This window comes from Oncorhynchus mykiss, chromosome 2 (assembly GCF_057628025.1).
Source record: "Oncorhynchus mykiss isolate SJ-2025 chromosome 2, ASM5762802v1, whole genome shotgun sequence".
Classification (NCBI taxonomy): Eukaryota; Metazoa; Chordata; class Actinopteri; order Salmoniformes; family Salmonidae; genus Oncorhynchus; species Oncorhynchus mykiss.
This window is the reverse complement of record NC_143023.1, coordinates 49,201,988-49,226,387: the sequence shown is the minus strand read 5'-3', so window position 1 is coordinate 49,226,387 and position 24,400 is coordinate 49,201,988. Positions and strand designations below refer to the sequence as shown.

Here is a 24,400-nt window from a genome sequence, read left to right as displayed (position 1 = left end):
AAGGACATTGTGTCAAATGCAGCACTTCAATCTAAGGACAGAGAGCTGTTTGGTATCTGTGTTGTCTCTAAAATAATTTACCACTTTAACTAACGCTGTCTCTGTGCTCTGGTGTGTACAGAAAACAGATTGGATTTTTTTTTTTTATTACAGTTGGTACTTAAATTACTTTTATCTGTTTGAAAACCAATTTCTCCAAAATGTTGCTTAAGAATGGAAGGTTAGATGTTGGCCAAAAATTGCTAATAGTTGAAGAATCAAATGTACTTTTTTTTCAGAAGGGGTTTCACGATAGCAGTTTTTAACAATAGCTTGCACTTCAGATATGCAATTAAAAACTGTTTTGAAGAAGGTGGTGGGGATAGGATCAAGAAGGCAGGTAGAAGGCTTAAGTTGTGATATCACTTTCCTGAGTATGTCTGTGTCAACCAGGGAAAATAAATCCACAGTGGCTTTGCATGACAGGCTAGGGCACATATCATCAAACTTATCATCAGGTCTTGCTTGACTGATACCCAGCCTAATGTTGATTATCTTATCTCTGAAATATGCCGCAAACTCATCACATTTAGATGTGGAGGAAAGTCCACATAGGTTTGCGGGGTAGGATTTATTAGACCATTAATGATCGAGAAGAGCACTCAAATTATTCTGATTATTGGTGATCAAGTTAGAAAAATGAACCCGTCTGGCATTTTTAATTGCCTTGTTTTATAAGCCAAGTTTCACTCTCAGATATCATAATGGACCTTCAACTTTGACCGTCTCCACTTCCGCTCTGCCTTTCTGTAATTTCTCTTTAATTGATTAGTTTCCTCACTCTTCTGAGGGACTCTGTTTGGATGTGTCCCTTTTCAACTTTACTGGAGCTATGGCATCAATGGTTGCCCTTAATTTGCTAAATCATCACAAGACGACGTATAGGTGGTGGAGTATTGCTTATACACTCAATAAATTATGTAGCAATGTCAGAGGTAAGATAGCGTTTCTTAATAATCCGTTCAGTACTACCCGGTGCTATGGGCAACAAGGTTGTAAAAAATCCCCAGTGGTGATCAGATAAAGCAACATCAACAATAGAGGATATGGAAATAGAAAGCCCCTTGGTAATAACCAGGTCTAGAGTATGGCTGTGGTTATGGGTGGGCCCAGTAGAAAGCCCCTTGGTAATAACCAGGTCTAGAGTATGGCTGTGGTTATGGGTGGGCCCAGTAGAAAGCCCCTTGGTAATAACCAGGTATAGAGTATGGCTGTGGTTATGGGTGGGCCCAGTAGAAAGCCCCTTGGTAATAACCAGGTCCAGAGTATGGCTGTGGTTATGGGTGGGCCCAGTAGAAAGCCCCTTGGTAATAACCAGGTCCAGAGTATGGCTGTGGTTATGGGTGGGCCCAGTAGAAAGCCCCTTGGTAATAACAAGGTCCAGAGTATGGCTGTGGTTATGGGTGGGCCCAGTAGAAAGCCCCTTGGTAATAACCAGGTCTAGAGTATGGCTGTGGTTATGGGTGGGCCCAGTAGAAAGCCCCTTGGTAATAACCAGGTCCAGAGTATGGCTGTGGTTATGGGTGGGCCCAGTAGAAAGCCCCTTGGTAATAACCAGGTCCAGAGTATGGCTGTGGTTATTGGTGGGCCCAGTAGAAAGCCCCTTGGTAATAACCAGGTCCAGAGTATGGCTGTGGTTATGGGTGGGCCCAGTAGAAAGCCCCTTAGTAATAACCAGGTCCAGAGTATGGCTGTGGTTATGGGTGGGCCCAGTAGAACACCCCTTGGTAATAACAAGGTCCAGAGTATGGCTGTGGTTATGGGTGGGCCCAGTAGAAAGCCCCTTGGTAATAACCAGGTCTAGAGTATGGCTGTGGTTATGTGTGGGCCAGTAGAAAGCCTCTTGGTAATAACCAGGTCCAGAGTATGGCTGTGGTTATGGGTGGGCCCAGTAGAAAGCCCCTTGGTAATAACCAGGTCCAGAGTATGGCTGTTGTTATGGGTGGGCCCAGTAACATGTTGGATAAAGTCCATAGTGCTCAAAAGATTAATAAATTCAATGGCCTTGGAGTCAGTCTATGTCAACATGAATATTAAAATCTCCCAACACAATGATTTTATCATAGTTCAAGGACAATAGATAATAGTTCAGATAAATCAGCAAAGAAAGTGGGGCAGTGGTTTGGTGGCCTATACAGGGTTATGGCCAGCATTGGTGGCTGACATGTAAACAGTATAGCATAACAGATTCCCAATGTCGCCAAACAAAATGTCCTTACAGCTGTTAGCATTAGTAAAAATAGAGGTTGTCACCCGAACTTTTTTCCCTTTTCTGATATATGAAAAGCTGTAGTCCAGGGGGAGGCTTCAATAAGAGCGGCACTACACTCTCATTACAGCCATGTTTAAGTGAGAAACATGCAATCAACTTTGAGCTCAGTACAGAGGTCATTCACTGGAAAGGTTTTTACTTGTGATTGCTCTAACATTTAAAAGTGCCATATTCAATGTCTGTGGGCATCTGCCTCGAGGTAACCAATGGAATAACAACCAAATGATTAACGTTACAACCACGTTTTCTGACCATCTCCAATCTATCAGAATGGTAGGAGATGACAATTTGTATACTGTAAACTCACTAGAAGGTGGAGTTAAAGGAAAATAAATTAGGTTACTCACAATAACCATAGTGCCATTTCTACAGGAGTTGATATGCTTTCCAAGTCCTCTGTTGCTTATTCTGACAGGGAGAACTGGAGCACTACCAGACCCTGTCCGTCAGTCTCTAAAACAATAATCCTGGAACCCCTTCGGTTAGGATGAATACTGTCTCTTTTAAAAAGTGCTGGTTGCTCCCACAGCAAATCAAAGTTGTCCTCCCTCAGTTCCTCAGATCGCCTAAAACAAAGGCTGTTAAAACCTACATGAATGACAATGGTGTCAATATTGGAGTAGTTGTCCAGAACCGTGGGCAGGAGTGAGTCGACGTCATGGACACGGGCTCCTGGGTGACAGTGGACCTTGGTCGGTCCACAGATTGGCCGCTGGCTGTTGGTATACACCCAGGATCCGTGCTGATTCCCAGGGCCGCGTCGCGGAATCCGTAGCAATACAAACTTTAGCTATGATTTAATGAAAACGATTTAATAAAAACAACAAACCGAGTGTAGACATTACACTGTTCTGTTGCTGGCTATGATGTCGTCTGTTGCATGATGCTCTTGTGCGTATTTTTGATATCATTCATACCTATGTGAAGTGTCAATAGCACATTGAAGCCAAATGAAGTCGGTTATGATGGCGTCTCATGGAGACATAACGTGCAGTTTGAGCTACTCCAGGAAGTGATGTTGCAGGCTCAGTGCTGCCCCTATCATTGAGTAACTCAAGTTGAAGGCCAACCGGGGTACTGCAGGCTTCCATTAGCAACTAAATTATCCTTAACTTCTTCAGTGTGTGATTTTAAAATAATCGGTTCAAGGACATGCATCAGGTGCATTAGAAGCAATTGTTGATACCATGATTGTCCTCAATATTTTTTTATTGACACGAAAATTGTCTTTGAAGATATGGGGGATCCTGTTTTCCACTAACAATGCCTGCAGTACCGCAGTCGGCCTTCAACTTTCGTGGCTTCAATGAGAGGCGGCAGTCGTTCTCCCCTGGTTTTGGTAACTTTTCTTGTTAGCTGAGAAGTGTTGATAACATCATCACCCAAGTTTGGAGTCAGAGTGAGAGAGCAATGAGTCCCTTGGGTTAGAGTTTTGAGCCTTCAGCTCGATGGGCTAATCCTATTCTTGTCTGATGGGAAAGTGCATTTGATTTTCAGCACCAAGTCTCCTGGGGCTTCTTACAGTAGGTTTGAGATGGAATAAAGGGTTAGTTTCTGTCACACAGTAGGCTACATCCACAAACATGAGAATTGCAACCCCACTGCACCGCAATGTACAGTAACCACCAAAGTCTCCAGGCATGTCACCCTCTGTACTGCAAGGTAATCAGGATCAGAGAAAATCACTGTATGAATGCATTCACACTTAATGCATTCACACTGGCCACAATGATAGCCACTAGTGCATCGAGGAATGTTGGAGACCGGAAGGAAATGCTGACATCAGCTGGATCCACTGCTCCCCTCGGCATAATCCACAGGGGAGCAAGCTGTTAAGCCTGGCTTCTCTCCCTAGCTCTCCGACGGTTCCTTTTTCCCTCAGTCACACTGTTTAGTGGTGGTAATCGCCATAATTATAAATGTTCAGACTGTCACATATTAAAGATGCAGGGAATGCTCCATGTAGGAAACATTATATTAACACATTACAGGCCAAGGAGAATGTGTTCATTGTTTTGGATGTAATTTACATCCAGCCATGCTTATGTACAGCTAAGTGGTGTTTCAGATTCTGAAGGTATTTAGTAGGGTTGTGATATGATTCTGGTGTTTGATATAGGGCAGACTCCAAGGTTACTGTTACGGAATATTATGCAGGTTTTATAAATACACTATGGGCTTTCATGAAGAAATTCAACACAGTTTGTTTGACAATTTACCAGGAAGACTATTATGTTAAGATGCAGGTTATGTTGTGTTATGATAGCAGCCCTGGCTAATTTGCATTTTGTTGTTGATTTCTGTAAGCAGGAATTTGTCCTGCTGTGTACAAAGATGGCATATTTCTGAGTCTACCTTTAACAAGGCATATACTGTATCATACAATGTATATATTGAATACCAAGTTCCCTTTGGTCTTTTGTGTGATGCACTTGAATATTACTTTGTTAGGAGCAGTTGATTTCTAGTTAACCTTATGTGAACCATTATAACTATTAGTAAAATCGTTATAATTTGTTAACGTATCTATCATCGCCAGTCATTTAAATCATGAACAACGGAGCACATGCATTTACTAAATTTAATCCCGCTACGTCCTCAGGGCTCTTTTGATGGCTCTGATTCTCGTCCAATATGGCAGGGTTTATAAACTCACTGATTACAAAGGGAAACCCAGCCATGAGCTGCCCAGTGAAGCGAGCCTATCAGACGAGCTAAATGCCATCTATGCTTGCTTCAAGGCAAGCAACACTGAACCATGCATGAGAGCAACAGCAGTTCCAGACGACTGTGTTATCTCGCTCGCCGTAGCCGATGTGAGTAAGACCTTTAAACAGGTTAAGGTAACCTGTCTAAATGACTATCTCCCGTAGCACTCACATCTGTAGCTATGAAATACTTTGAAAGGCTGATCATGGCTCACATCAACACCATCATTCCAGAAACCCTGGACCCACTCCAATTTGCATACCGCCCCAACAGATCCACACATGACGCAATCTCTATTGGATTGCCTGGACAAGAGGAACAATTATATGAGAATTATGTTCATTGACTACAGCTCTGCATTAAACACCATAATGCCTTCCAAGCTCATCACTAAGGTCAGGACTGTTACAGGAATTCAATTCCTTTATGTTTTATTAAACTAATTTCAATTTAACACTCTGTCCACTCCTAAGAATTTGTAAGACCCTTATTTGCATAAAATGGACAGAGACCAGTCTCAAAATCAATCAGCAGCATTTATTCTCAAGAGTACTGAACATGATACAGTTTACCACAGGTTATAAACTGAAAATTACGTCATTAGTTTTCGTACTACCCCGTCTCATCTCCACTCCAGTACAATGGCTGTATAGTTCTCAAGACTTCCCACATCGTCTCTCCCAAACTTAGATAATTTATGACCGAGCCTAGGTCTGCCTGTGTAGATAAGCATTCCAGCCAGTCTGACGATAAATTCATTCATTTCTACCGTGGAACAGACAGTCATTGTTCTACTTCTTGATTAAAATTACACACATTATATTCAGTACTAAGATAAAAAAAGAAAATTCATACATATACAGTAACATAATAGTACTCTGATTAGTCAGTCCTGATTGAAATGCATACATAATTAGTCATTATTGATAAAAAAAAACATCCCTTAACAAGGACCCTGGGACTAAACACCTCCTTCTGCAACTGGATCCTGGACTTCCTGGCGGGTGGTGAGGGTAGGTAACAACACATCTGCCACGCTGACCCTCAGCACGGGGGCCCCTCGGGTGCGTGCTTAGTCCCCTTCTACACTCTCTGTTCACCCACAAATGCGTGGCCGTGCACGACTCCAACACCATCATTAAGTTTGCTGACGACATAACAGTGGTAGGCCTGATCACCGATAAGACAGCCTATAGTGAGGAGGTCAGTGACCTGGCAGTGTGGTGCCAGGAACACAACCTCGCCCTCAACGTCAGCAAGACAAAGGAGCTGATCGTGGACTACAGGAAACGGAGGGCCGAGCATGCCCCTATCCACATCGACGAGGCTTGAGGGGAGCAGGTCGGATGTTTCAAGTTCCTCGGTGTCCACATCACCGGGGCCAAGTTCCCTGCCATCCAGGACCTGAAAGATGCACCAAGTCTGGAACCAACAGGACCCTTAACAGCCCCAAACCATAAGACGACTAAATAGTTAACCAAATAGTTACCCAGACTATCTGCATAGACCCCTTTTGCTCTAACTCTTTTGAGTCATCACATACGCTGCTGTCTATTATCTATCCTTTTGCCTAGTTACGTTACCCCTACCTATATGTACATACTGTATCTATCTCAATTACCTCGTACCCCTGCACATTGACTCGGTACTGGTACCCCGTATATATAGTCAAGTTATCGTTACTCATTTTGAATGTGTTCCTCGTGTTAATATTTTTGTCTCTGCGTTGGTGGGAAGGGCCTGTAAGTAAGTATTTCACTGTTAGTAATAATGTTTATAAACTAACCGGCTGACCTGTTTGTTGTGTTGTTTGACATAATTCAGATCTACAACTAGCTCACTAAAATGTTTGGATTGTGATGCAGGTCCAGAGGAATGCTTTCACAGTCGTGTTCGACGAGCGTTTCTCCATAGCCCTGGATCCATCTTGTCTGGAGGAGAACAGCCTGCGCTTCGCTGCATTCGGCATCGACGCTGAGGAGAGGAACATCAGCGCCGGCCTAGCAGAGCTCAAGCTGTCTGACCTGGACCTTTCTATCAGACCCTTCAATGCCTGGCTCTACCTGCAAGATGTTAACAAGGTAAAATCCGCACCTTTGCGTTGATTGTAGTATTGCCTTAAGGTGCTGACGGCCTATGGCCTGCCGCCTACAGCACACATGTCTCAGCGTCGGCGTGGGTTGGAATCTGGCCCACTGCCCATTTGACCTTCTCCTCCTGTCTCTCCCATTATCTATCATCTGTCTACCCTTACAACAACAAAACACGTGTCCATTTTGCAGTTTCACATGTGAAATAGCAGTTTTCACATGTTGAGCTTAAATTTCACATGTGAAACCATATTTATACATGTATTACATTTAGAGTTATCATGTTAACACCACCTTTTCACCTATGAGGTGAAAACATGGTGTCACTGTATAGCCTAAAAACATGGTTTAAACTATAATTTTGATAGTCAGGCCTTGCATCCATAGTGTATGGATTTGAGTGGTTGCATTTCTCCAGCCCCATCCCTCAGCTGTTTACTGAAACTGTGGCGGGGAGTACACTTTGCTAATGTTTCAGTTAAGGATTGCCGCTTTAAACATCTTTAATAGAGTAAAAGTCTTATTATATGTTGCAGTCCTCCAGTGAGTTACTTTTGTGCCATTAATATCAAGCAAGACTTCTGAAGTCAAGAACAAAATTATTAGTATTGCAAACAAAAATAATGATATTGAAAGAAAAACATAAACCCAAAAGTATTGATAGAAAAACAAAATATTGCAAGGAAATCATTTTGAAATGCGAGAGCAAATGAATTGTAAATGGATACAAAAAAAATAGTTTTCGGTTAAAAGAAAAGAAGAAGATAATGCAATTAAATAAAACACCTCCCCTCTTTCCTGCAATTATCTCAATCTTTGGTTATGTTACCCTGGTCTTTGATTTTGCTGAAAATGTTGGCAACTTCATTCCAGCACCATAGCACCCCGCATCCCACTGCTGGTTTGCCTCTGAAGCTAAGCAGGGTTGGTCCTACTCAGTCACTGGATGGAAGACCAGATGTAGCAGGAAGTGGTGAAAATAAACCTGTGAAAAGTAAACATGAAAACAAAATGTCACGTGGGGAAATTATTTTTCACGAAGGAAAAACACATGAAAAAACCACGTCTGACTCGTGAACATTTCTAATGTGAATATTTTTTTTCTCATTTGAAAATGTTCACATGATTTGATCACACGTGTGTCATGTGATTTTTGTAATGGTAATAAAGCATATCAAATGTTACGTTTTAAAGGTGCTGATGGCATGAAGCGGAACATGAGACATGGAGAAAGGTGGCTTTCTGAGGATGAAATCATGTAAACAGTTTGATTTTTATAGAATCGTCAGTGGCTGTCGTATCTGTGCAGTGTGCAATAATTGCCTCTTTTGGCTTGTGTTGTCTTTAGGCCGTGGATGCAGTTGGGGAGATTCTGCTGTCTCTCAGCTACTTGCCCACCGCTGAGCGCCTTACAGTGGTGGTGGCCAAAGCAAAGAACCTTGTGTGGACCAATGACAAAACCACAGCAGGTGACACTACTTCACAGCTTTAGCTCTTATGTTTGTCTCTATATTGCATCATGTGTGAGCACCTATTCACATTAATACTATATATTACCCAGTCATTCAACAATTTATCTTTCTATTTGGCTTTTTGCAAAGTGATTTGCCCCAATTATCATTAGAATTTAAGACTGAATGTCTCAAAATGTGGGTAGATTTTCATCAAATGAAATATTTACCATCACTTTACCTCCATTATGCTAACATGCAAAGTTAAATCTGAAGAACAATGGTCGCATGGGTTAAAACATCTCTTTTTTTGTTTTACTTTTCTCGCTGTCTACACACACAGACTAATATTTCGGATGACACTCTTGGTATTTCAATTGTTTGTGAACAAAGCTGTCACAATCTCTCCGTTAACAGATCCCTTTGTCAAAGTGTACCTTCTGCAAGATGGTAAGAAAATCAGTAAGAAGAAGACCTCCATGAAAAGAGACGACACCAACCCCATCTTCAACGAAGCCATGATATTCTCTGTGCCTGCTGTCGTCTTACAGGTGACACTGGGAAGGGATGGTACCATGGTAGGGAATAGACAGCTGAAAGGATTGTTTAGTCAAATTAAATTTGACTTAATGGTGCTATTTTGGTTGAGCCGTTGTTGTTAGACTGCATTACCACTGTCAACCACATAGGCTTCATTGTTGACCCACTCTGGAGTACTAAAGTGCACTAATCTTATAGTGAATACAGTTCTAGTGCTCAACCGTTTATAGTGATCAAATTGTCCTGTACTGATTTGATTACTATAAGAGGATTGCCCTGTACTATATTGGGACTGGTGCTGACACTGTGCTCCCTCTTCAGGAACTCTCCCTGAGGATCACAGTGGCGGAGGGCACCGATGACGGCAGGGGCGAGAACGTGGGTCACGTGATTATCGGACCCGAGGCGAGTGGCATGGGCATCACCCACTGGAACCAGATGTTGGCAACACTGAGGAAACCTGTGTCCATGTGGCACCCTCTGCGGAGGACCTAGTACCCCTCCATCTCCCTCTGTACCATACCTCCGGTCACCAGGGTTGGGCTCAATTCCATTTCAACTCACTCCATTCAGGGGATACATTGAGATTTCAGTTTGAGAATTGAAAAAGTGCCATTTATTTTCAAGGAGGATTTTCCACTTCCTAAATTGAACGAATTGGATTGGAGTTGATCCCGACCCTGCCGGTCACTCCTCTTTGCATGGTGCCTACTGTAGTACTATTTTACTGTCCTCCAGATAGGGAGAATAAAAAAGGAAGGGGTAAAATAGCTTCTTTTTTCAGGAAACTAGTCATTTGTCTTTTGAAACCAGTCTTACTCTGCACCTAGTGGTATGGGAGACTAATTGGCAGGTGGCGTGGTAAGCTTTATCAGATTTGCTTGTGATCATTTGTAAAATGTGAGAGTGACAAACTTTTCCTAGTATGGTTTTTGGTATGTATCATATCTTCTTGTGCTTTTTAAAATCCAGGTTCTCAAATCCAGGTGATATCAATTGTAATTTGTAGCAATTGTAACAGGGTGCCCAAATCTGACCTAACAGGTATATAGGTACTATAACTTGTTGCATTGTACGATTTGTATCATAATAAATGCAATACAAGTTGCAATGTCATTCTGATAAAACAGAGTTAGGAATGTAAATAATGTACAACTGCTTTGTTTTAGTTGTATTCATTCAAATATGAATATGTATTATTATGGTATTATGTTGATAATTAGTGTGCACTTTCATTGCATATTCATAATCATCAAAAAGCCAATACTAGAGTTACACAAACACATTATCAGGTGAATATTAATTCAGTAGATCAATTTACTATTTACTATGTATTAAAAGGTATGTCACCCAATGCATTCCACAATGAAGCCATATCTCATGCTTATGTAGCCCTTATAGACGTGTAATAATTGTTTGTGGATGCATTTAGTGGTCAGTTTTACCCATTTGATCCTCTATCGTCTTTAAACTGCTAAACATAACCTTCTGGACTCTCTTTAGGAGTAAGAGCACCATATTATCTAGGTGAATGCATAAAATACTAAAATGGGCTTTATCGATGTTGACCTCGACAACCATTACTGTTGACTTGGATGTAACTGATTATTTTACTTGGTTGCATTGTGAGGGGGGTGCAATGAAGACCTTTATTTGCTATCTGTAACAATTTGGCAATAATGTTTGTACAACAGAATGTGAATTAACAAGTGACCTCCCCTTGCATTGTATAAACAGGTCAGATCGCCCTTATTACCTGGCAAATGTGATTTTTATTAATTCAGTGTAAAACTATCCATGCGTTTAAAGGCACAAAATACAGTATTGTCACTCAATAACCTCAACAAAAATTCTAACAAGACGCTTGTTAAATGCTGCATCTGGGCAACCATTCCTTACCACTCCTTTGCATTCCACAATCAACAATGTGATGCAATATTTCCTACTGTGCCAAATTCATTATTGAAGCAATATTTTCATTTAGCCTACAGTGAGCATTTGCATTTTGTGATCAATGCCATGCATGCACTTGTTTAGCACTAGTTACGGTTGTGCCACCAAATATGTGTATTGTGTAAACATTGTTTCAAATATAAGAGTTGCAACAAATGGCCTGGTTTAACATGTTTGTGCTATCTATGATTTTGTTATCCTCCTGCTTATTTCCCTTTATCTCTCCCTTTTGTCGCTCCCTTTGTTGCCCTTTGGTTCGAAAGTAGCTAGGTTATTAGTCCAAACTAAAACGAGAATTTCTATTGGAAATATGTTGAGATGTCCCGTTTCGTTAGCCTCCGTTTAAGAAACGTTTCGCAACTGAATCGACGGAATGAATACCCGTTGGCCAAGGAGGAGGAGCCAAGCCGTACAAAGTACATCAACTCTGCTATTTAGCTGGCAAACATATCCATTTTTCAGGCATTTGTGGTTTAAAGTTTTGCCTTCACGATGGCTGATTTTAGAGGGAAAGCAACCGATCAAATGAAGCTATGGAAAGAGGGCCGAAGCGCTCAGGTTTGTCCATTTCGATGATTCATGTATATAGACGCGACGATGATGTTGCGCAGTTGACGCAAGGGGAGTTTGTTGTGAAATGGGTGAGAGGTCGCCCAGGGTCCTATTCGTGTCACCTAGCTCGACAGTTAGCACATTTACTATCATTTAAGAACCCTGGCACTATACAATTCCACAACATTTCGTACAAAGTCACATTTGTGTTAGAATTGTAATTCATTTCTGGTTGTGCATGGGGAGGGGGGTCAGGAATTGTTAGATGGCTGCTGTTAGCTAACGTCCGCTTAGCACTTGCAGGTTGAGCTCTTGCATTTGTTTTTTTGGAATAGAATACTTCTAGCCACAATGATCTGATTAGACGTTCATTACCTTCTCTCTAGGCGGAACGCGGCTATGCCACGATCAGGAAAGCGCGGCGTCGGCAACTCATTTAGTATCACATTGTATTAGTCACATGCGTCGAATACAACAGGTGTAGTAGGTACAGTAAAATAACAATAGCGAGATTATATACAGGTGGGTACTGATGCAGAGTCAATGTGCGGGGGCACCGGTTAGTTGAGGTAGTATGTGCATGTAGGTAGAGTTATTAAAGTTACTATGCATAGATGACAACAGTGAGTAACAGTGGTGTGAGGGGAGGGGCACTGCAAATAGTCTGGGTAGCCATTTGACTAGATGTTCAAGAGTCTTATGGCTTGGGGGTAGAAGCTGTTTAGAAGCCCATTGAACCTAGATTTGGCGCTCCGTTACCGCTTGCCGTCCGGTAGCAGAGAGAACAGTCTATGACTAGGGTGGCTGGAGTCTGACAATTTGTAAGGCCTTCCTCTATGATATGTTATCTTTGTTATGGTATGCATTACTTTGTGGATGTCAATCACCCATTTCGTATGACAAGTAGATATAAATTAATAAGAAGTTTCAAGTTAGCTAAAATGCTAAAGTTGTCTGTGATGAGACCAAGTAAACACATGGCTTTCTTTCATTCGCCATATACCCAGCTAGAAATTAGGAATCGGCCCAGGAGCGGGCCTCTTCCGGGGTCCGGAACTGATTGAATCGGTCCGGAATCAAAATGAATGACTGCCCAGTCAGTTGCAGCGATAAGGGGAGTTGCAGCGATAAGACAAGTTCGTAATCATGAAAAAGGGGTATAAATGTATTCCGAGCGTGCAAGGGAACCATGCCTGCAAAGCCCGTTACGCACCTGCATAAGGTAAATCTGAATACCAACTATTGAGAGGTGCTTAGGAAAGGCATACATTTCTTATATCTGAATTGGCCAATATTGAATTGTAACAATAAATAACATGAATGAAGCAATGAGGCTGTGATTGTAAATAAGAATTAGTTGTTAATTAACTGACTTGCCTAGTTAAATAAAGGTAAAAATAAAAAGCATTTGATCATTCAATGTCTTCGCTATGTATAATGTCTATTCCATTGCTTTCCCTTCAGAGGCCAGACACCCTGACCACAGGGGCTGGTCACCCGGTAGGGGACAAGCTGAATATAATGACCACAGGTCCCCAGGGGCCCCTCCTGGTGCAGGACACCCCGTTCATAGATGAGATGTCACACTTCGACCGTGAGCGCATCCCAGAGAGGGTGGTGCACGCCAAGGGAGGCGGTGGGTGTCCAGCACTACCAATGAATTTAAGACAGGCACTGATTGGCATCAATGCAATATATACTGAACAAAAATATAAACGCACATGCAGCAATTTCAAATATTTTACTTAGTTATAGTTAATATAAGTAAATTTTAAAAAATTCATTCGGCCCTAATCTATGGATTTCACATGACAGGGAATACAGATATGCTGTTGGTATGCAGATATGCTGTTGAATACACATGGTCTGCTGTTGTGAGGCCGGTTGGATATACTGCCAAATTCTCTAAAATGACGTTGGTAGAGAAATTAAGTCAATTCTCTGGCAACAGCTGTGGTGGGCATTCGTCTTGTCAGCATGCCAATTGCACGCTTCCTTAAAACTTGAGACGTGGCATTGTGTGACAACTGCACGTTAGTGGCATTTTATTGTCCCTAGCACAAGGTGCACCTGTGTAATGATCATGCTGTTTAATCAGCTTCTTGATATGCCAAACCTGTCAAGTGGATGGATTATCTTGGCAAAGGAGAAATACTTACTAACAGGGATGTAAACAATTGTGTGCCAAAAAAATAAGCATTTTGTGTGCGTGGAAAAATGTGGGTCTTTTCTTTCTGCGCTCATTAAACATGGGACCAAGACATTAGATGTTGCGTTTATATTTTTGTTCAGTATATGTGTCAAACTGTTTAGACAAGCAGAAATGACAGAGCTGGAGAGGCAGTCAAACACCACTAGATGTTTTACTTAATAGTGGAGCTTCACGTATTGGTTGGAGAACCACTACCCTGTCCTAGACATCTAGTTATCAATTGTGGGCCTACGCCAAAAAGCCAACTGTAAACAGCTCTCCAGTCTAATATTATAAAGACCATGATCATGTGACAATCTATTGGCCCACTACACGAGGGGTAAAGTGCACCACATGTATGGCTTTATTTGCAGGTGTTTACGCACTAATCTTCCAAGGGATGTGTACACAACATGGTGAAGGCAGCACATTTGTTTGTGAAGTTGAATATAGCCTCACCTCATTTTGTCTAATGACAAGTTCAGTGGTTCTCTCGTTTTGATGTATCACTATGGGGATTCGCCAGGATCACCAACTCTTGGAAGGACCTGTCAGAAGCTTCTGTTGCAGACAAGGAGGTAGTGGCGAAGGAGGGGAGATCCCTCACTTCCTTATAACGAGAAAGCCGCAAGGTTTCTAACTATCTAGCTCGTAACACTGTTTACACAAGCAACCGTTTGCTAGCCACCAGCTGCAAGGCTTCTAACTAGCTAGCCTACGCAGTCTACTCGTTGTTCTTACAACTGGTGTTGCTTTTTCCTCCAAGCAAGCCTTGTTCCTCACAATGGCCTTTGGTATCCCAGGACGAGCCAAGCCCAGCACTCGGATCCCCACGTTCTTGCACTTGTGATTCCATGATTGCTGGGAAGGATACCCACCTATGCATCAATTTCCTGGGAAAGGAACATGCCCAAGAGGCACTTTATGACCCTGAGTCCTGTGAGCATTGCTAACTGGGGCAGGTCTGAGGTTTAAACAAGCATCTATCTCGATAGCCCCTTTCGCCTCCAAGCCAACAGCGAAAGCTGAAGCTCAGCTTCCTGCAACCTAGCGAGGTCATGGATATCCTCGACCCATTCCCCTCATGGTCTCCATTGGAGTTTGGGCTCCTCCGTGCCCGTTAAGGGACCTATACAACGAGAAGAGACCGGTGTCATTCAGCCGCGGTAAAGCAATTCCCGGTGGTACCCGCATGCCTCAGGGAAGCTAAGAGCTCATAGGACAAACCCCTCACTAGCAAGATTCTTGAAGCCTCTTGAAGGTTGCTAATGTTTGGACTATTGTGGCTTCAGAGAATGTTTTGCGATACTGGAGTTGGCCATATCCCCATCATGATGCATCGAAACAAGTATTTGATAGAACTTAAGGTAACTTTTGTAAACCCTGTTCTCTGATAATGAGGTGAGATGTATCACCGCATTCCCTTGCTGGCAAGGGCGCGAGGAAGAGAAGCATGCTTGAGAAGGACCAGAGAATGAGAGAGTGCCTTATAAGGAAGTGAGGGGCTCACCTCATTTGCCACTCTACCTGTGTCTCCAGCATATGCTTTTGATACAGTAGGTCCTTCCTAGAGTTGGTGATCCTGGCGAATCTCCATAGTGATACATCATACTCATATTATCAGAGAACCGGGGTTACACAAGTAACTTTGCTTTGCACTGCCTACAATGACCGTAAATATACATTGGTTTTAAATTAGGAGTGACCATTTACATTAGCCTAACTAGCTGTGCCATCTCTAGTCTCGGGAAAACGACCCTTGGCAACAGCAGAGACTGGCGTCTGGTTTCAATGACAATACTTTTTTGGCAACTTCGATAAGGGAACAAAAATGTATATATCTAACTAGCTAACACAAAAGACAACGGTAACTGACCATGTACTGCCTCTTCCTCAACAGGAGCGTTCGGGTACTTTGAGGTGACACATGACATCTCTCGCTACTGCAAGGCCAAGGTGTTTGAGCATGTGGGAAAGACCACACCTATCGCCATCCGCTTCTCCACCGTGGGTAAGACACACCACCGCTTTCCTACTGGTTACATTAGTCTACATGACATTTTTTTTTTTAAATAAAAAATTATCCCACACTTTCCTGGTATTTAATCAAAACTTACATAGTAAAATTGTATTGCGGTTGCTCCCTCCAGCTTTTCCATAAAACTGCTACAAACACGTTTACTTGTTTCCTCAAGAACATGTGTAAAGAAGAACTGTATCATGTAGTATGTATTTGCTTCCAATATTAGCTTGTTTATGATGCTTTTAGTCATTGCCTCTGGTTATGATTGTCTGCAAAAGCAATGTTTGCCGATATCAGAAGAATCCTAGACTGAGTTCATGTTAACTTCTGACAAATTGAAAATTCCTAATTTGACCAAATAACATTCTTTTAACAGCTCTAGTAACGCGCATAGCGGATGCCTGGACAGTTGTCTCCTGCCAGAGCTATTCAAACAGCTTGTGCAAGAGCCCCATGAGAAAATGGTGTTGTCTACATGATTGATGCTGTCAAGTGACGAGCAGTCCGTAGTGTAGTAACCTTGATGTGCAAGTGTCCATCACTAACCCTGACCCAAAGCCTCAGTGGGAAAACTGCTCTTTACAGGAATTAAATTAGCTGGGAGTCCAAAGAAAAGACAAACTCCGTGAACAATTTGGATGAATACTTTGATACAGTTAGCCTACATGTCCTAGAAACATATAGGCTCCCTGAACCCACCTAAAGTTCCCTGGAATCTCTTTTCTATTGAATTGACTTGACTCTAGCTTTTTCAGCAATGTTTGGCATTTCTTGGGTTTTTGAAATTAATACAAAATAAAGGCAACATTTAAATTACTCAGCAATTACAACATCCAAAAAGACGGTGATGTTTCTTCAATACATTATTGAATAAATTCCAGAAAATAGACAATGTCATTTTTTCCCCGTTTGTAAATTATGTCTTGTTTAAACTGTGAGTTTCTAATTGTCATATATTTTGTATCTAACACATGTAGCTGGGGAATCGGGCTCAGCCGACACAGTGAGAGACCCACGTGGCTTTGCAGTCAAGTTCTACACTGAAGAGGGCAACTGGGACCTTACTGGCAACAACACCCCCATATTCTTTATCAGGGATGCCATGCTGGTGAGTCCAGGCACGTGTGAGTCAAAATTGAGCCTATGTGCCTAGCCAAGGTCCAGGGTGTAGTGTGTGTTACCGTGGCCAAGGATCAGGGTGTAGTGTGTGTGTGTGTTACCGTGGCCAAGGATCAGGGTGTAGTGTGTGTGTGTTACCGTAGCCAAGGTTCAGGGTGTAGTGTATGTGTGTGTGTTACCGTGGCCAAGGTTCAGGGTGTAGTGTGCGTTACCGTGGCCAAGGTTCAGGGTGTAGTGTGTGTGTGTGTGTGTGTGTGTGCGTTACCATGGCCAAGGTTCAGGGTGTAGTGTGTGTGTGTGTTACCGTGGCCAAGGATCAGGGTGTAGTGTGTGTGTGTTACCGTAGCCAAGGTTCAGGGTGTAGTGTGTGTGTTACCGTGGCCAAGGTTCAGGGTGTAGTGTGCGTTACCGTGGCCAAGGTTCAGGGTGTAGTGTGTGTGTGTGTGTGCGTTACCATGGCCAAGGTTCAGGGTGTAGTGTGTGTGTGTGTGTGTGTTACCGTGGCCAAGGTTCAGGGTGTAGTGTGTGTGTGTGTGTGTTACCGTGGCCAAGGTTCAGGGTGTAGTGTGTGTGTGTTACCGTGGCCAAGGTTCAGGGTGTAGTGTGTGTGTTACCGTGGCCAAGGATCAGGGCGTAGTATGTGTGTGTTACCGTGGCCAGGGTTCAGGGCGTAGTATGTGTGTGTTACCGTGGCCAAGGTTCAGGGCGTAGTGTGTGTGTGTGTGTGTGTGTGTGTTACCGTGGCCAAGGTTCAGGGCGTAGTGTGTGTGTGTGTGTTACCGTGGCCAAGGTTCAGGGCGTAGTGTGTGTGTGTGTGTTACCGTGGCCAAGGTTCAGGGCGTAGTGTGTGTGTGTGTGTGTGTGTTACCGTGGCCAAGTTTCAGGGCGTAGTGTGTGTGTGTTACCGTGGCCAAGGATCAGGGCGTAGTATGTGTGTGTTACCGTGGCCAAGGTTCAGGGCGTAGTGTGTGTGTGTGTGTGTGTTACCGTGGACAAGTTTCAGGGCGTAGTGTGTGTGTGTGTGTGTTACCGTGGCCAAGGTTCAGGGCGTTGTGTGTTACTGTGGCCAAGGTTCAGGGTGTTACCGTGGCCAAGGTTCAGGGTGTAGTGTGTGTTACCGTGGCCAAGGTTCATGGTGTAGTGTGCGTGGCTGTGCGCCTGGCCAAGATTCAGGGTGGTGTGTGAGACCAAGATGTTTTGTGTGTATGGGTGGATATTATGTGATATGGTGCTATACATCAGTTAATTTCCCCGTATGATATTTACCAATACCGCATCTCTCTGATATCCCTTTGTCTGTGCAGTTCCCATCCTTTATCCACTCTCAGAAGCGCAACCCCCAGACTCACCTAAAGGACCCAGACATGGTGTGGGACTTCTGGAGCCTGCGGCCTGAGTGTATGCATCAGGTGCTGTAGTTGCTCCTCTCTACCTGCAACCAGACCTTTACATGCACGCGCACACGATAGATCGATGGATGGTTTTCTGACATCATATTTTCTGATTTCACCCCACACTAAGCCACATTTTAGTAACAACATGCCATTAACAACTTCATAGCTATGCCATTTATGTCTAGGAATGGTGGGTGCTGCGAATGCATCCCTTTCCTGATCAGATTATTACATCATCCTTATATACTTACGTTTTTCTAGATCTTATTTTCTTACAATAGCTCAGTTGCTAATGACTGAATATGTGTCTTTGTTCATGGTCTTCTATTTGTTCTCGTCTCTGTGAAGGTGTCCTTCCTGTTCAGTGACCGTGGTCTGCCTGACGGCTTCCGCCACATGAACGGCTACGGCTCCCACACCTTCAAGCTGGTCAACGCCGAGGGTCAGCCTGTCTACTGCAAGTTCCATTACAAGGTCAAAGCACAATTAAAAATAATGTAGTGTACAGGACAAGTGAAATGCCCTACACTTAAATGGATAGAGGAGTCAACTGTACCTAATTACCTGAAGGATACAAGAGGGTAATGGTGGGAAAGAAGGAAACGTAGATGGAGAAATTGGGACAGGATTCATAGTAACCCATAGCAACCTTCACATCACAGACCGACCAGGGCATCAAGAACATGAAACCTGAGGATGCCGAGCACCTGGCTTCCACCGACCCGGACTACGCCATCCGAGACCTTTACACCTCCATCGCCAACGGCAACTTCCCCTCCTGGTCCTTTTACATCCAGGTCATGACCTTTGAGCAGGCAGAGAAGTTCCAGTGGAACCCCTTTGACCTGACTAAGGTACCTTAGAGATGCAATAAGCAGTAATCTCTCCGCCATTTGCCTAATTTAAGTTTGACAAAGCAAGTAGTCATTGTGTAGAGAATCATTGTACCATCTAAACCACTGTGATATATATTTTCCATAACCAAAAATATAGTATTTTCAGGTGTTTGAAGCTGGTGTACTAAACCAAAAGGAAATACGCAAGAACGGGCAGCATAGAAGTAGCGCATATAGAACAGATCTACCACTTCTTAGACTTACTTTCAATGAGAAAGAACAATTTAGAACTCAATTTCTATGTAAATTTGGTCGGGTCGCCCAAAAAGTTAGATATTGCAGCTTTATTTTTCATAAGTTATGTGGGAATCACTCTCTTTATAGTAGGTGCATTCCCTAACATTTATCAATATGTTCCCTTGGTTTTGAAAGAATGTGACGGCAATACCTGATGTCTTTGTACTTTCTGAGCCATTTAAACCTGCCATAAAAACACATTCCCAGAATTATCCAGACATTGGCAGTACTCTGGCTTTTCCACAAGAGGGGGGACTTCCTCAACATAAACACTGAAAGATCTGACAGTGGTCTGATATCTGTTATGGTGTCATAGCATCTGTGAGCATTAGTATGATTGGCAACTGATTCTCAGCTGTTATTTAGTCAGGATAATTATTAGGTGAAAATAATAAATTTTAGGGGGTCATGCAAGCCTACATGTTCATGGAATTTGTTTGCACGTCCATGCACCTTGGTTGGCATGCGAGGTAGCTACACTTCTCTCTTACTCCTTAGGTGTGGTCTCACGAGGAGTACCCCCTCATTCCTGTGGGGAGGTTGGTGCTCAACAGAAACCCTGCCAACTACTTTGCTGAGATCGAGCAGCTAGCCTTTGACCCCAGCAACATGCCCCCAGGCATCGAGCCCAGCCCTGACAAGATGCTGCAGGGGCGTCTGTTCTCCTACCCAGACACACACCGGCACCGGCTGGGCGCCAACTACTTGCAGCTGCCCGTCAACTGCCCCTTCAGGACCCGTGTGGCCAACTACCAGCGAGACGGGCCCATGTGCATGTTGGACAACCAGGCTGGCGCTCCCAACTACTTCCCCAACAGCTTCAGTGCTCCAGAGACCCAACCCCAGCACGTGGAGACCAGGTTTAAGGTGTCCCCAGATGTGGGCCGCTACAACAGTACTGACGACGATAACGTCACACAGGTAGAGAACCCGTATGTTGGAAATATTGGTTAAGTTATTACTAAAGTTTATGAATGAATATATTTTATGAATGACACCAGTTGATTATTGGACAAACATTGTATTTTAAGAATATCTGACTCATGAGTTATCTTAGCAATAACACACTTAAGACAGAACTGAGAATAATAGTAATCATTGAACTACAAATGTAATAATAAATATCAATACATGAATCAATGGTCACAGGGTAAATTCAATCATTTGTTTATCAAATTGCTAGAGAACAATACTCTAATTGTGGATAGAGATACCTTTACACAACCAAGCTTGTACTTAACAGGTCATGCGGGCGCATACTGCTAAAAAGTATTGACTGAGTTGTGCAGTGAGCAATTTTAAAATGACAGTTGTGGTTCAGTTCTAACATGAAGTTACTGAATGTCAACCTAAAGAGTTACACATTACACTTAATGCCAATGTATCAATGCATTAGTTACTGTCAAAGGGGGAGACGATAGACTCAGAGATTTGCACTGATGCCGGGTGGTGCACGTCAGAACGAGGAATGCTAGCTTCTGCTGTAGAGGACAGATCTTGGTGGGATCAGTCTGATTAAAGCCGGTGATCCGGAATCGTTAGCTCGGCTTCAAGGGAAAACGACAACACACTTTTCCACTAACCCCAGCATTTTCATGTCTTCCCTGTCCGGTAAAGGGGGTTGTGCTGATGTGACACGAGGTTAATTTACTACACACAGAGCTGTGTGCACTACACTGGCAAGGCCAATAATGATACACCCTATAAAGAAATCGTTGTTATTATACATATTAAATGCTTTATGATTACAAATAATCAAATTAAATATTTTATTGATTGTTTCTTAATGCTGATTGGTGTATGTGACCAGTACCTGACCCTTTGTGTATATGTATTGCAGGTGCGTACCTTCTTCACTAAGGTGCTGAACGAGGAGGAGCGCCAGAGGCTTTGTCAGAATATGGCTGGTGCCCTGAAGGGAGCCCAAGTCTTCATCCAGAAACGCTGGGTGTGTTCTCATCATCACCATCATTAAGATTGTCTAAGTCATCACTTTCATCATCATTAGTATCAGCAATTATGGCTGTTTATATAGTTGGTATCATCTTCCTCACTACCACAAAGGCCATCTTTGCAATGTAATGTTTAATAATGTATAGTGCCATCACTAACAACACTGTTCGGACCCTCTCTCTCTCTGCTCTCACTCCCTGTTTTTCCAGGTTCAGAACCTGATGGCTGTGCATGCAGACTATGGAAACGGGGTCCAGGCCCTACTCAACAATGCTGAGCCCAAGAAGGTAAGTCCATTTGTTGCTGTCAACAGACACGAACGCGTATGTCGTCCCCCATCAATGATGCAGTATAGTCAAAGTAGGAAAAACACTCGCACATCTGAGTTGGCTTGTTGCAGGTGTATAGGAATAATTCAGGAAATATTTGGAGAAAAATAAAGATCAAAGTGTAGTCGCATTATTTACGTGAGCAGTTTTAAGTATATTGTAGATCCTTCATGAACATCAAAAGTTGCATTAACTAAATAATTTTGTACACATTGTATTGAGGTAGAACTTTTAGTTTGTACTTTTTTCTTTATTCCTTTCTATTTAGTATGTGACTGTTTCTCTCAGGACCCCTCGTAAACAAGATTGTATTTTTTTAATAGCCTCAAATCTCCTTGTCTCCTCCCACTCTCACAGGATGCTGTGAGAGTGTATACCCGTGGAGGTGCAGCTGCCATCACTGCCTCCTCCAAGATGTGATGCCTTAACTTCCACCTGGGGGGCAGTTCCACCTTTTGCGCTTACCAGCCTGCTATCCAAGATCCTACTTCTAACCGTCCGTGAATGCGATAGATAATGAAATGGGAAATGATCATATTTTAATATTCCTCAGGCTGCTTACAACATTGTTCTAACGTGTTTCCTCTCCATTTTGCCAAAGTTCACGCAGAAATGTATGTAGTCAGACTGCAGCCCTATGGGAGAAGATCTGTCCCCAAACTACATCTGTCAAAGATACAGGCCTGCTGTCTGAAATGTTCATGCCATTTTCAGTATAGTGATCCATCTCTTCCCAATTATGTATCGTTTGTGTGTCCATGTTTCATCAAAGCCCTGATAGTTAGCTTAATAGAGGTATCTGTTAGCCTATATGCAAAAAATGACATTTATCCTAGTTAAACAAACCACCAATGTTTTTGAATGAGATTCATAATTCTTTTTCAGTTTAAACTTAAGTTCTCTTCAAAAGTGTTCCTGTGTTAAGGCCTACACCATATTCCTTGTTTATATTAGAAATAGTTGCCGGCCATCGATTGGTGAGAGTGACTGTGATTGAGTCATGAAAGAATGTTTAAGTCATCGTCCTCGCAGCCAAACCAACACAGCAGTGCCTTTTTGGTTAGAAACGTATCCATAGTCACCATGGCATTATAAAGGGTTTGCAATGACTTATGAATAATCTCATGTACCAAATGTCCTCTGTATATTAGTGTTTTTTTTGTGTACATACTCTGAATCACTAAAGGGGCTGGGTTGAATTGGGGCTGGGGAAACAAGAACCACTACTTTTTACTGAGGATAAATCTTAGTCCTTATCCCTTCTCACAAATCTCCACAGTGTTTCTGTGCTAGGTAGCATTTCCCATCATATCGCCTGTCTGAAGTGATTTGTTATATTAATATGCAATTGTGAACTTTGAACCACAAAATAAGATGCATTATTGAGTGCTTGATCTTTCAATTTATGCTAATATATCCAACGGCAATGCTATGTGTGGTTTTAGTGTGTCTGGTTTAAAGTAGTCCTATCTTAACTCCAGGGTATGCACACTTTAGTTCTAACGCAGGACTCCAGCTGATTCTACTCATCGAGCCCTTGACTTGTTGGTAGAGGAGTGTTTCTACTGGGCTGGAACAAAAGGAACCGTGTTGAATAACCATAGTCCTTTGTAAATACATTAAGGATTTTCACGAGGTTATCATCTGTGGTGCTGTTCAAGTCGTGAATGGTGGTTTGTCTTTAGGTCTCAGCATTTCAAGACATTCAGTCCTACCTCCCCCATCTAGGTCCAATAGATTATTTACAAATACAAACAGACAGGACAGTGGTTAAGACAATGACTATAGAGTAAGCATACCACTGCAAAGACACTCAACAGACTGAGCTACGGGTAAACACAGACAATGACCTATTCCATCTGTACAAAACATTCCAAGCAGGTTCATACTTAGTTTCCATCAATTCAAATTCAACTGTAGGCCTACATTGTCTGACTATTGTCTGACTATTTTCTTCACGTTAACCAGTTGATCATATTTTATGTAAGTCGTGGTTGAATGTGTAAGCTTTGTTTTATATTTCCTATACTTTGCTTTATAATGTACTTGTTTAAACTTAGTCAGTTAATCAAAAACTAAACATCTCTCAATTCATGCAAGCCATGGTATCAGAACTGTTTAAAAAAAAAATATATATATATATATATATATATATATATATATATATATGGAGAACAAGAGCACCTTCTCCCAGCTGCCCACTGCACTGAGGATAGGTAACACGGTCACCACTTATAAATCCATGATAATCAATCATTTCAATAAGCATTTCTCAACGGCTGGCCATGCCTTCATCCTGGCTACTCCAACCCCGGCCAACAGCTCCGCCTCCCCCGCAGCTACTCGCCCAAGCCTCCCCAGCTTCTCCTTCACCCAAATCCAGATGTTCTGAAAGAGCTGCAAAACCTGGACCCGTACAAATCAGCTGGGTTAGACAATCTGGACCCTCTCTTTCTAAAACTATCCGCCGCCATTGTTGCAACCCCTATTACCTGCCTGTTCAACCTCTCTTTCGTATCGTCCGAGATCCCTAAAGATTTGAAAGCTGCCGTGTTCATCCCCCTCTTCAAAGGGGATGACACCCTAGACCCAAACTGTTACAGACCTATATCCATCCTGCCCTGCCTATCTAAAGTCTTCGAAAGCCATGTT

At 42.7% G+C, this 24,400-nt stretch overlaps 2 protein-coding genes across 5 annotated transcripts in view; both read left to right on the top strand.

Moving 5' to 3' along the window:
- Positions 1-11,210, top strand: part of syt12 (synaptotagmin XII) — a 42,326-nt gene extending 31,116 nt beyond the window's left edge. For both annotated transcript variants that reach the window (XM_021564319.3, XM_021564325.3), the window contains 4 exons: positions 6,886-7,101; positions 8,459-8,579; positions 8,979-9,112; positions 9,423-11,210. In XM_021564319.3, coding sequence (XP_021419994.1) covers positions 6,886-7,101; positions 8,459-8,579; positions 8,979-9,112; positions 9,423-9,596 — 645 coding nt within the window. In that variant the 3' untranslated portion in view covers positions 9,597-11,210. The remainder of the gene's footprint in view (positions 1-6,885; positions 7,102-8,458; positions 8,580-8,978; positions 9,113-9,422) is intronic.
- A 14-nt stretch (positions 11,211-11,224) lies between these two features.
- Positions 11,225-23,180, top strand: cat (catalase). 3 transcript variants are annotated; one of them, XM_090201543.1, is made up of 12 exons: positions 11,700-12,128; positions 12,614-12,828; positions 13,071-13,242; positions 15,698-15,808; positions 16,798-16,928; positions 18,244-18,348; positions 18,682-18,807; positions 18,996-19,187; positions 19,965-20,387; positions 21,307-21,414; positions 21,629-21,706; positions 22,106-23,180. In XM_090201543.1, the coding sequence occupies exons 2-12, from the start codon at positions 12,796-12,798 to the stop codon at positions 22,166-22,168; spliced, it is 1,542 nt and encodes a 513-aa protein (XP_090057669.1). In that variant the 5' UTR covers positions 11,700-12,128; positions 12,614-12,795; the 3' UTR covers positions 22,169-23,180. The 3 variants fall into 3 exon arrangements, with proteins under 3 accessions (XP_021419969.3, XP_090057667.1, XP_090057669.1); XM_021564294.3 differs by lacking the exons at positions 11,700-12,128; positions 12,614-12,828 and adding an exon at positions 11,225-11,612; XM_090201541.1 differs by having other exon boundaries at positions 11,434-12,828.
- Positions 23,181-24,400: the final 1,220 nt, after the last annotated feature.

Bases quoted from the DNA above. Each gene is read 5' to 3' on its own strand.
- cat (XM_021564294.3), top strand. From the start codon at position 11,547: ATGGCTGATTTTAGAGGGAAAGCAACCGATCAAATGAAGCTATGGAAA. The intron at 13,243-15,697 runs GTGGGTGTCCAG...CTTCCTCAACAG, and splicing joins GGTGCACGCCAAGGGAGGCG to GAGCGTTCGGGTACTTTGAG. The intron at 15,809-16,797 runs GTAAGACACACC...TAACACATGTAG, and splicing joins CATCCGCTTCTCCACCGTGG to CTGGGGAATCGGGCTCAGCC.